Genomic DNA, 12,583 nt, shown 5'->3' with positions numbered 1-12,583 from the left:
TAGGCGAGCCGGCCCCCCGATGAAGGCGGGCCCCCCCCAGGAACGTGGTGATTGTAGACTTAAAGGGTACCCAAACCAGGAAGTTGGAGGCTGACTCCACCCACAAATTTTAAATTCCAGTTGGGGGGGTGGGGCTTGGAAGCAGGACTGTTATCATTACTGGAGCTGCAGATCATGATGTGATCTGAAACTTACATGGTTTGACCAATCACAAAAATCAACTGCAATACCTCATTTCAACCTGTAGGGGGCAGCACATAGACGATTTTTGACTATATTTTGAAGAATTAAACATTTTTATTTCAATTTGTCAAACATTTGGCTATGACCAACAGACAGCACTTTTAAAGCCCCATTTATAGATGTCAACAGCCAAAAAAAGTTAATTTAGGGTTTGGTTACCCTTTAAACTAGTGGCACGTGTGTGAAATTTCAGGAAAATTGTATAAACAAAAGTGTAATTTACCCATTTTGTGTGAAAACATAAAAATCAGCAAATCTAGTACTTTGCCACACCATGGGTCGTGTGGCCATCCCCAAAGTAATTTCAAAAGTTCTTTTGGATATTCCCAACATGTGTGTTTTGGCTGAATAAGAGATTTTCGACCCATTACATTTTTACAGTTTCGCTCGCAGTGTTGTCATTTCCCAGTGATGTCATCTCGCAGTAATGTCATTATCTTGGGGGGGTGGGATCATTCACTAAGCCCAAAATTCATTTCCGCCGGGTATTAGGTGTGTGTACATTTTGGTGACTTTTTGGGGTCAAATTTTTGCTCAAAGGGGTAGAATGTTTTATAACTGAAAAAACAATATTGTCCTTGTAGTCAGTGACTGCTGAGTGCCGTAATAATAATAATAATAATAATAACAATAAAAATAAAAACATTTCAAAATAAAAATTAATTAATGGGTTTGATTGATTGATATGAATGATTTGACATCATTGATCAGTTTCTGAAGCCCAATTTGGGACAGCTGCACACACTTTACCTTCATCCCACTGTAGCCAACAGGTCCAGGATCTCCAACGCTGCCCTGGAACAAACAAATGAACGTATTAGATCATCGGAGGCTGATAAGAAGCATTAGGAAGAAGCTGGATGACCTTTCAAACAAGCTAGCTGTTGAAAAGGAACTTACCACATTGCCGATGTCTCCCTTCTCTCCTGGCATCCCAGGTCGACCCATCTCTCCCTGCAGAAAAGTAGAAAAGAAAATCAATTGGAATGTTTCTAACGAGCATAAAGAAAGAATGAAAAAATGGCGGATTGGTGGAGAAAAGTCGTACCATTCCACCTGCATCTCCAGGCGGTCCTTTGGCTCCTCCGGAAGGCTGAGAAACACACAAGAACAATGACATAAGTTGTGGTGATACATCATCTGTGCAGATTGTGACATGAGACAAAATTCAAATGACAAAAAAAATACTTACGCTGCAGTCAAACGAGCAGCACTGAAAGATAAAGAGTTTGTTTTAAAAGAGTGAAGAAACAACATGGATGAACAAGTTGTGTATTTAAGATAAGGAGACTTTCAAGGAAACTGGAAAGTAAGCAACTATTATCTCTGCTATCTTTTTTTTTTAAGGGTGAAATTTTTAGCTTGTTGTGTCTCCTTGTAATCGTTTTTCCTTCCGGACTCTGAGAGTTAAGATTTAGACGTAAGAGGAGATGAAAAGTAGACAAAACAGCCTCAGAAAACCATTCTAATACCTCTGTTTACCTCTTTGCACAATTAAGATTCTCAAATCGTGTCAACAACAAAAAACACATACAAAAAGAATCTAAAATAAAAGCTCCTCCTTATAGAAATGATCTTAAATCTTCACTTCAGGAAATGTATTATCTCTACTCTTACATTTTAAAAGGAACATACCACATCCTTTGTTTCGTTGGTCTGGAAAAAGAGAGAAAAAAATTAGTTCAACATTTTTATTCTTTTTCTGTTTTATTGTACGTGAAAGACAACAAAAAGAGGATACGTACAATGATGTCAATGATGGAGCGAATGGTTTGCATCTTGGTGGATCTGATGTTGTCTGCAGCTGTGAAGTTCTGACGGTAGTTCTGGTTTGTGGCAATGAGTGAGAGCCGGGTGTCCTGGTGAAAGCAAAAAAAAAGACACAATTATCATCCACAATATTATAAAATCACTCAAATGTTGACTTTCTGGTAAAAATGTTAGCAGAAATCTTTTTGAGGATTTTTTTTTTATCATGATAGTAAATTATGTGTTTGTTCATAAACTAAACAGAAATTTTTGTCCTTTCAAGCTTTAAAAAACATTATGTGTGTAATCCTTTAGAAAAATGAATTCTTTATAAAATATTACTGAACATAAAATGGAACAATTCTTTTTTTTAGCTCAACATTTTGCTGTAACATTGTAGATTTTAATTAGACATTGTTTAGAGGACAAAATAAATGTTAAAATCCTTGAATATTTTTAGGCAAAAATGTACTATTTTAACCTTTAATAATCATACATTGTTCTGCATGTTTATGTCATTTTAAAATACATTTCTAATGAACATTGAATAAGAAACTCCAATCATCTTTTGAGTAATTTCTTGCCAGTAGTCTTTTAATCATCGTTAAGGTGTTTTTATTTAAAAATTTAAAAACTATGTTGTTTTCTAGGACATAGTTTCTGCAGACCGGTAGGGTTTCATTAGAAATTCACCTCTAAGGCCCAATATGATCGCTACTCCCTTCCCGCCGTAAGGAAAAGAGGTTTACGTTTAAATGTAAGTAAAGACTTTTTGTTGTAGTATGACCTTTTTAAAGTTATTAAACCAATGTTGTTATGTATATTAAGCTGACCGGTGACTATTGGTGATGTCATAAATCTGAGACACTATTTTTCCATAACTCTCCGTTTGGAGGGATAAATGTGGAGGAAGGGAGAAGGGAAGAATTCGGATTGGGCCTAAGTTCTGATTAGGACGATTGGTGCAGAGCAACCCCGCCCCCACTTCCAGTCACCCATCTATTTACTCTTTCCTGATAGCTTATAGCTCCTCACAACCTAACATTAGCTATGTAATAAAAATGGCGACCAATACTGGAACCATCCAGCCGTACAGTTTTGATCCAGATTCCAGCTCCAACCAGGAAAATGAATGGATTTATTTTTCTACAAGCGGATGCTTTGGAATGGAGCAGAGCAGAGAGCTTGTGACACACCTGATGTAGTTTCTACATAACAAATACTGTTTTATAACAGCATAATCTCGTCTTCTCCTGATTCACAACAATTTGAATAAAGAAATACATAGTTTTTTACTAATTTTCTTAATATATGTCCTCCATGTTGAAACAAAAAACCGCACAATTTTAATCAGAGTGGGTCTTTAAAATACCATCAACTCTCAATCCTTTCTTATTTTATCCCATTTGTGACTCGGAGGTGCATATTTAACTAAGCAAAATGTATTCATAAAGAACTTCTTGGATTTGTGAGCTTCCCTTCCGTAAATTTTTATTTTTCTCTGGGTTGTTTGATATTGGATTACCTCATCAGACAAGGTTCACATATTCCAAAATCCCTCCACGCGGCAAAGTAAATGCAAGTTTTTAAGCAAATTCAGCTGGTGGCGGCACAGTGACATTCACAATAGGGATGGTTTTAAGAAATAGTTAAAGTTTTACAGCAATTAGATGATTTTTCTCTAAAAGTTGACATCGGTGGGCACTTGGGAACATTTCAAGATCGCACGGTGGCAGTCCAGTGGAGTGGACAGGTGGAGATGACGTCATTACGAAATTAGGCAACAACTGAGTCGTTAGAAGCCGGAATCGCTGGCCTGATTGGACAATACATAAAGGTGTCCAGGCGGTTGGTGTCTACATCAAGAGCCACCAGCTGGGAGCAAGCCAATAACGGCCGTCTTAATGCTGTCGTCTACATTCATGACCACATCAACGATTTTCAAAAAAATTGGGCTGCGGCATGAAACCTCGAAGATTCTGCCGATTCATCCCCATCCCGCTGTGCAGTTGTATCTATTACTTTAGCATTATAAAGCATTTGTCCATCAACAGCCTGATCCATGGTAGAAATATTCTAAAAATAACCTATTTCTGTTGGTTCAGTCTTGATTGGGTTTTGGAAGTGTTGATGTGTGTTCTTTTTTTTTGTACCTCCTGGTCTGGCGAGATGGCAACAGCAAAGACCTTGACTCCATGCTGCTTGGCCTCATTAGCAGCCTCCTGCACTCCTCCACACGGCTCCTTGTACCCGGTGATGGGGTGACCATCGGTGACAACCACTATGTACTTGTTCTGCTCGTAGTAGGAGCCCCTGTGTTCAGACCGACACAAACGGGTGACGTAAACTCCCTTTTAGCTTCAAAATCTCCAAGTTTGTGTTATTGTTACCCAACGAGCAGCTCGGCCAGGCCCCTTTTGATGGCACAGTCGGTGTGCGTACCCTTGCCGATGTACGTGATGGCGTCCACGTCACTCTTCAGGGCCTGGCGTTGGGTGCGCATGTCACTCAGCTCCCTCACCAGGACGATGTCGTCGCTGTAGTGGAGGGCTCCTGAGTTCCACGTCACGACGCGGTCACATCGGTGGCGCCTGGACGGAAAAAAGGTGCTTTTAAACATTCCAGACACCAGAACAGACAGTACAGAGGACAGAAGAAAGCTCATTGACTGTATATGAGAACTGGACTGAGTGAGTATGACATCACCATAGAAAACAGCTTAATACTGGTTCCAACGAAATGAAGTCAACTCAGTGGCCATTTTTTTTTCTTTTGCAATATGTTTGCCGCCATGTTGGAACCAGAAGTTGTCAGGAAGCAGTGATTGGTCCAAGTCAGTCTGAGTCACTGTTTCTATGGCAACCACTCTTGTCAATCAAGAGAAACTTACCTACCACTTCACAGCCGGCTCAAGGAGAATCTACCAAACAAATGCTTTGAATGCTTGACGTGAGACCACCTACTTTTATTGAAGCATCTGATTGGTCAGTTTATAACTTTACCTGCAGAGAAAATATCATGAAATAAAACTAGAAATAGAAAGAAACTGTAAAAAATAAGATTGTAAAGCAAGAACTGTTATTCTGACAAACAGAATGACTGAGTAATAGCTGTTTATTTCTCAGTAGAAGTCCAAAGAATTTCAGTTTTTAGGAGCCACTTCCTGTTTGGAATGCGAGCTGGGAAAAGGTCACTCAATCCAGTTCTCATTTACAGTCAATGGATGTCCTTTTATCAAATACTGAGAATAATGAATGGGAGGATGGGGCAACGCCAAACAGAGTTTCTTACATGTCTTGGAGTTCATCTATGAAGCGTTTGGTGAAATCTTTAATCTGGTCTATGTAGAAGCTGGGAGCTTTTAGCCTCAGAGCGACACTCTCAGATGTGTCCAGCACGAAGAAGATGTCAACGGGGCAATCTGCTCGAAAAAAGGAAACAAAAAAATCAGATTAAAAATGTCTGCATCAGCACAGGAAGCAAAATCCTCATCATCCACTCATCCAATAAACAACATGTTTTTGGTGTTTTCAACATCTTCTTGTGGCTTTTTCTGATAATGGGTAACTTATATAAAGAAAATTAAGCTTAAAACCGTATTTCTGATTATTTAAATTGTTGGAGCAGAGGATAAACTGACATTTGAAAAAGCCTGGATAGCTGTGATGTAGAAGCGATAGACGGCAGGCCACAAGTTCCCTGCTCTGCTCCATTCTGATGCATCTCTTGTAGACGACTAGATAGGGTATGTCAGGGGTGTCAAATACCAAGCCTCAAGGGCTGGTGTCCTACATGTATTCCAACCATTGATTACCTGATACAGGTAATCAACAGCGGATAAGATTATCATCACATATCCCAAGATCCCACTGTGCAGCGACCTAAATGAAAGTTTTCCAGCAAATTCAGCCGGTGGCTGTGTGGCGGCATTCGTAATGAGCATATTTACAAGCAGTTTTAAAGGGCCCATACCATGCTTTTTTTTTTTAATCATTCAGAGTAAACGTTATCCATATATATGATCCTATATTACCTTTGGCACACTAAAGAACAAATGATTTATGAAATATGAGGTATTTTTGTGAACTGTGGATTTTGTTCTGATTCGCACTGGCTGTGAATGTTTCTGTTCTCTTTGAAGCATCATTAATCTCTGTCTCATAAATCCTCTTCGCTTTCATGCAGATCAATTTCCAGGAGACACGAGCACCTTTCTGTCTATGCTCAATAATTCATGTTACCCTGTTTGTTGCATTCTCAGATACGTTTAGGATCCACCACAACATTTCGTGCAGATTCCTCACCAGCATGTTTTTTGCCATTTGTCACCGCACTAAGTTTAAACGCTAAGACCAATGGATGCTTCTTGGCCATCACTATACAACACAAATAGCTCTGACAGCCGGCGTCTGCATGAATGTGCATAAGCTGGGGGAGCTCATGAAGCTAGCTGATCACCGTTAGCTTTCGCTAGCTTTCAGAAGCTAGCGGAATGTGTGTTGGGGCAGTTCTGGCTGAGAAGATTCTTCCTGTAAGGAGCTGTTCTCAATTTGTGATATCACCTCGTTTTCATGGGTTGGGAAGGGCTTTTAGAGGATTACTCAAAAATGTGCAAACGGATCAAAATCCCATTTTGGGGTTGTTTATAATGAGGAATAACCATTTAAATACACTTAAAAGCTCAAAAAGTGGATTTTGCATGGCATAGGCCCTTTAAGAAGAAGTTTAAAGTCTATGGTAACCCAACAATTTTTCTCAGAGCTGACATCGGTCAGTGGCCGCCCGGACACATTTCAAGGTTAAGCTGTGGCGGGTGGAGATGACGCCATTACGAAATTGAGCTGGGCGGCCACAGGGCGGATCGCCAGCCGGCAGCATCTCTGACTGGACGATGTGTAAATGTCTCTGGACGGTGACTATAACAAGTGCCACCTGCTGCCCAATGACCTTGGGAAATAATCAGGCCGTTCTGGACACCTGACAGCCACCGTTTGTGTTCATGACCACACCGACAATATTAAAAAAAAAATTGGTGTCGGCATGAAATCTTATAGATTCAGGCGATGCCTTCCCATAGTGCTGTGGCTGTTGTATTTGTGAGCGTAGCATTAGCCAGAGTTTCTGGAAAACCAGGAGAGGGCCAGCCCTCGAGGCCTGGATTTGGACACTCTTGATGTACGTTTTCATATTCCTCATCTGAGCTGACAACATCTGGGTCAAACATCTGGATAGCTCCAATATTGCTCACAGATTTTATTTCACCGCTAAGTTAGGTTGGAGTTGTTAGAGGCTGTTAGCTAGCAGGGCAGTGTAAACAGAGGGATGATGGGAAATGAGAGCAGGCTTATTCAGCTAACAGTCCCTCCCACAACTCAGAGGTGAATTTCTGATAAACTAATGCTGCTCTGCAGAAACTGTCCTAAAAATGTTGCCTAACATGACACAGAACACTTAGCAAATAAATTAAAAGATGATCGAAGTGAGATTTTAAAAGTGCATCAGAAGAGATCTACAGGCCTCTGAAGAATTGTTGTTGCTTTATTGCCATGAAGCCTTAAAAAGCCCTTAAGTTAAAAAACCCAAGGTGCACACACAGTATTTGAAGCTTCTACATCAGGGGGCCCAATCAGAGGGACAGCACAGGCTTCTGCTCTGCTGAAGCTTTTGGTTTTCATCTTTTCACTATCGTTGCATGTTTATTCTGCTGTTTGAAGACCTTTACACTTTTTAGGGAGCATGTAAACCTAATCTTGCAGCACCCATGACATCACTGGAGTTTCTTAATACACATGCATGTCTGAAATAATGTCTGAGAGCATTTTTTCGGACAGTCCTGCAAACTCACCCGCAAACGTTGTCACTTGGTTGTCCAGCTGCGCTCCAACCGCAACAGCGCACAGCAGCGCGAGGAGCCCCCTGAGAGTCTCCATGACAGGATCCACAGCAGATAAACTCCCTTAAGACAGATTCATACAATTCCCCCCACCTATTCAGTCCTTCAGGAGAATATGGTACCCGGGGTCCCCCCCAACCTTAGAGCGGCGCCTCAACTACGGTTCCTTTTGGACGCAGCGCTGCGCCCTAATCCGTCCGAGAGCGCGCGGGAGGATCGGAGCGCGCAGCCAGGGAGGGGTGAGACGGTGGGGTTGGGGGGTGGAGGCAAAACAGAGAGCAGCCCCGACTCTGAGCAGACCCCCCTTCTCAGAAAAAAAAAGACAGAAGGTGCGCGCCTCCATAAAAGGGGATGATCTCCCATGCAGCAGCAGGTTGGTTGTATGAAAATATCTATTAAATAAACTGCTTTACAGGGATGGAGGGTTAAGGAAGCAGAAACATGTGGATTTGAGAGGGGATTGAGGACAAATGCTAAATAAAAAAGTTTATTTTTTTATGTTTCTGCAGAAATCAAATAAAACTGTGGGAAAAGTTTGTCCTGCAGAAAATCAAGCCTGCACAGATGCAGATCAAAGCTGATGAGAAGCAGATGAAGCGCTCGGAAGCATTTTGTTCTCAAATGGAGAAAAGGAAAAAAAAAACTTGTGGGTGGAGTCTACACATCTGGTCGACTTTGGTGTTTTAAATCTGACCTGAACATAAAAGCATATCTGGCAGGGTGGAGATGTTCTCCAAGCTTTCCACATGCAGGAGACGCAGCGCCATCTAGTGCTTTCCTGTGTGCTGATCTTGGATGTCACTGTGGAAAGAGTTACAGAGGATCCAGGCAGAGGTGTGTGTGTGTGTGTGTGTGTGTGTGAGGCAAAGAGCAAGTTCTGGCTTCGACTCAGCTTTTCCACTGAGATCACCCGAGTCAGGGGGAAAGCAGAGGAAGAAGGAGGGGAGAAGAAGCAATGAGAGAAAAGGGGAACATCTGGTAATGATCTGTGTTTATTAGCAAGCTCCCACAGTAAATCTACAGTTGTTTTGGGGGTTTTGTTGCAGCTGTGTGGAGAAGTGCATGCATCTTAGGATGTCTCAATACCGGCCTAAAATCGGGAAGCAATTACTCCAAGAAGATCTGGAGGAAATCTTTGGCATACTGCTGGGATTTAAACACAAAAAAGGAAAAAAGTTGAGTTTCTTTAAAAAAAAAAAAAAAAAATCTATTTGGAATTTGAAGCAATGAATTCAAACTGAAAGTGCCAACAGAAAGATGCAAAAACACAGCGTACATCCTTAAGGGAAAAAAACATGAGATGCAGATACTTTAGTTTTTTCTGTGACATCCTGACACACATGGAAGCCATCAGAACCTCCTTTCCCCCCTAAAATCAAATCTGCATGTTTTAAGAGGGAGATGATCAGAATGGGATTTCTCTGTTGACTAAAGTGGTTTGCCGGCGCCGCCAACGACTCATTTCAATGGATAAACTCTCTTTTGATCAGCTCTTTGAAGGCTTTGGATTCTGTCTGGACGTCAAAACAGGCGGAAACTGTTAATCAAGAGGCAGAAAACGCTAACAACAGGAAAGGGACGGTCTTCCGCCGCCATTAACATCAATCAAGTCCCCTCAGACATGTATTACTCTAATCTGAAGCTTTTTGGCTTTAGGACAACCAAACAATATGGATTTTTCTTGTTAGGATTTACAAGAAAAAAAAGTTGCTGTAAACTTTTTTTTTCTCCTGGTAAATTTTATTCAAACAAAGAAAAAACGATTGTTTTAACTTGAAAGCACTGAAAAAAGTCTACAGTGAGCCAGTTATTCAACATCGGTTAAAAATAAAGCATATCAGCATTGTTTTTCACTGTATTCAGCATATTTACAAAAGTCTTTAAAAGACTGCAAACTGCAACTTTCATTATTCCAGCACCTCAATTGTGATACACAGAGCCCCCTAGAGGTCACAGAGGAGAACAGCACACCTTCATTTTTAGTAGTTTGCTCTTTTTCTCCATTTTTTTGAGGATATTTCTTTAATGGTTTAACTAAAAGAGACTTTATGAATGAAAATAAGCTGAATTTTAAACTTGAGTTAGGCAGTTCTGAAATGAAGAAAAAAGCAAAAACCAGAGTTTTCTCCTCTGTGAGTCGCTGGAAGTTGTGCACTGCAAACTACTCATACATTATAAACAAACAAAACTCGAAACAGCAGAGATTGGCTTGTGCTGCGCTAAGATCAGCTCATTTTTAAGCTCATTGGGTCCATGTTTTTGCAGGATTTGTTGGTCCTCTAACGTGTCAATACTCAAGTGCAATTTTAAAGTGGATTCGATCAGTTTGTAGCTTCTGTTCTGGCTTCATTCATAGTGTGCGAGTGTGGGCGGGGCTAGTTCATGTTGGAGTGGCTCTTCAGGTGCCTCCTCAGGTGGTTCAGGCAGGTGTAGGTCTTGGGACAGATCTGGCAGTGGTACGGTCTCACCCCTGAGTGGTTCAGCATGTGCTGCTTCAGCACGCTTCCGTCCGAGAAGGCCTTCCCGCACTGCGAGCACACGTAGGGCCGCTCGCCGGTGTGCACGCGCATGTGCACCGTCACTTTGTGCGCCATTGTGAAGCCCTTGCCGCACACCGTGCACTTGAAGGGCCGCTCTCCGGTGTGCGTCAGCCGGTGGGTGCGCATGGCGCCCATCTGGGAGAAAGCTTTGCCGCAGTCGGGGCAAACGTGCGGCTTCTCGCCCGTGTGGACCCTGGTGTGACTCCGCAGGCCCCCGGCGGTAGAGAAGCACTGCGAGCAGTGTGTACACTGGTAAGGCCGCTCGCCAGTGTGAGTGCGCATGTGCTGCTTCAGATCGTAGCGGTTCCGGAAGCCGCGGCCGCACACCAGGCAGCTCTCGGGTCGCTCGTCGTTGTGGCGCAACTCGTGGTTGGACAGGCATTTCTCAGACAGGAAACACTTCCCGCACTCCTGACACTGGTAAGGCTTCTCGTGGTCGACCCTCTGGTGGTACTTGAGCTCGCTGATCCCGGGGAAGGTCTCGTCGCAGTACCTGCAGCGGAAGCGGTGGTTGGGGCTGTACGGGAGCTGGTGCTCGCTCATCTGGTGGTTCCGGAGCAGGTGGGCCATCTTGAAGGTCTTGCCGCAGTGGGAGCACTCGTATTTAGTCAGCAGCTGCACGCACTGGTGGCGCACGCGCTCGTGCAGCGACCTGAACTGACTGCCGCACTTGGTGCAAATCTGTGCGGCGTTCTTGCACTTCCGCTTCCGGTGGCCTGACAGATGCGCCTCGGTGCGGAAGGCTTTGCCGCACTGCGAGCATTTGTACGGCTTGACCGCTGTGTGGAACCTCTGGTGCTCCAGGAACTCAAAGCGGTACTTGAAGCTGCGACCACACAGCGGGCAGTTGTGAGTCAGCCTTCCTCGGGGGTAGCCCACTTTGAACGACATCTTCCTGATGGACAGCGACGAAGCAGTCCGGTGACCTAAGCTACTTTTCACATGTTTACCGCCGCCTATCAGCTTCCCCATCTCTATTTCGCCGTGGCCTTCGTGCCGTTGTTGGTGCTTAGCTAAGCTCTTTGGAGAAATAAAGCTCTTCCCGCATCGACTGCATTTGTAAGGCTTCTCGTGATCCACCTGCTGGTGATATTTAAGGTCGCCGATTCCAGAGAAACCCACGCCGCAGTGGCTGCACTTGAAAAGGCGGCTTTGAGCGTGAGTCAGCAGGTGCTCCTTCAGGCCGCTGGACTTTTGAAAGCTCTTCCCGCATTGTTCGCAGTCGTAGCTACGCCCCCGGTTTGGACAATGGTGTCGGAATTTGTCGAGCGACGTGGGGAAGCTGTTCCCACATTTGATGCAGAGGTATGCAGCGTTCTTACATTTCCGGAGTCTGTGCCCAGCCAGCAGCGTGGCTGTTCGGAACGCCCGGCCGCACTCGGAGCAGATGTAGGGGTGGAGGCCGCTGTGGACTCGCTGATGCTCCATCAGGACCGAGTGGTGCTTGAAGCACTTGCCGCACTCGGGGCATTTGTGGACTTCAGGCTGCGGTTTGCCACAGGGAGACGAGGAGATGTCGGCCGCTTTTGGTAACTCGGGGAAGTCGGTGGACGTGGAAGGGTTTGTGGAAAGCTCTTCGTCAAACATAACAATCTGAGTAACGCCGTCCTCGTCGTCGTGGTGGACGTCGTCGTCACACGCACTCGGGTGAGACGAGATGGCTACTTCCAGGGATGAAGGGAGGGACAGAGACGGAATAAGAAGATCGTCGGATTGAAACTGAGCTGCAAGGAAAAACAAGGAGAAAATTAAAAACATGGAACTTAAATTTTGTATATTTTTTAACAATACATTGTGCCCTGTGTCCTGATTGGTTGCAGAGATTGTCAATTGACCTCCTCTGTACAGAATGTCTTCAGTTTAGCAAATTGACATGCATTTTCAATAACAAACAGATCTTTGTGTTGATTCTATTATACTGGACTTAATTTTCAATGGTTTGAACTTTAAGAGTTTAAACATGTCTGTCTAAGAAATGTGTAAAAAGTGTGTAGTGAGGGGTTTTACAGCCTTAAACATCTGTAATTATTGAGAAAAAAATAATAACAATAAAGCTGAGTACTTTGCAGATTTTACCTATTGTGGGTAATTTTAAGAACAAAACTACTGCAATAAATGAGGGACCACTACATAATTTTTCTCAGTAAATCTATTTCTA

General features: G+C 43.3%; 2 protein-coding genes across 2 annotated transcripts in view; both read right to left on the bottom strand.

Annotated features, from left to right (window-relative positions):
- col6a1 (collagen, type VI, alpha 1) overlaps positions 1 to 8,101 on the bottom strand; it is a 34,783-nt gene extending 26,682 nt beyond the window's left edge. Inside the window, exons 1-10 of the mRNA XM_024274144.2 lie at positions 7,838 to 8,101; positions 5,284 to 5,413; positions 4,383 to 4,583; positions 4,146 to 4,305; positions 1,989 to 2,102; positions 1,879 to 1,899; positions 1,436 to 1,456; positions 1,292 to 1,336; positions 1,144 to 1,197; positions 994 to 1,038 (exon numbers count right to left, since the gene is read on the bottom strand). Coding sequence (XP_024129912.1) covers positions 994 to 1,038; positions 1,144 to 1,197; positions 1,292 to 1,336; positions 1,436 to 1,456; positions 1,879 to 1,899; positions 1,989 to 2,102; positions 4,146 to 4,305; positions 4,383 to 4,583; positions 5,284 to 5,413; positions 7,838 to 7,922 — 876 coding nt within the window. The 5' untranslated portion in view covers positions 7,923 to 8,101. The remainder of the gene's footprint in view (positions 1 to 993; positions 1,039 to 1,143; positions 1,198 to 1,291; positions 1,337 to 1,435; positions 1,457 to 1,878; positions 1,900 to 1,988; positions 2,103 to 4,145; positions 4,306 to 4,382; positions 4,584 to 5,283; positions 5,414 to 7,837) is intronic.
- A 758-nt stretch (positions 8,102 to 8,859) lies between these two features.
- LOC112147644 (zinc finger protein 16) overlaps positions 8,860 to 12,583 on the bottom strand; it is a 6,563-nt gene continuing 2,839 nt past the window's right edge. The window contains exon 7 of the mRNA XM_024274175.2: positions 8,860 to 12,149. Within this exon, the coding sequence (XP_024129943.1) occupies positions 10,261 to 12,149 (1,889 nt within the window). The 3' untranslated portion in view covers positions 8,860 to 10,260. The remainder of the gene's footprint in view (positions 12,150 to 12,583) is intronic.

Source organism: Oryzias melastigma, linkage group LG17 (assembly GCF_002922805.2).
Source record: "Oryzias melastigma strain HK-1 linkage group LG17, ASM292280v2, whole genome shotgun sequence".
In the NCBI taxonomy this organism is placed as follows: domain Eukaryota; kingdom Metazoa; phylum Chordata; class Actinopteri; order Beloniformes; family Adrianichthyidae; genus Oryzias; species Oryzias melastigma.
This window is presented reverse-complemented; position numbering and strand designations above follow the sequence as displayed.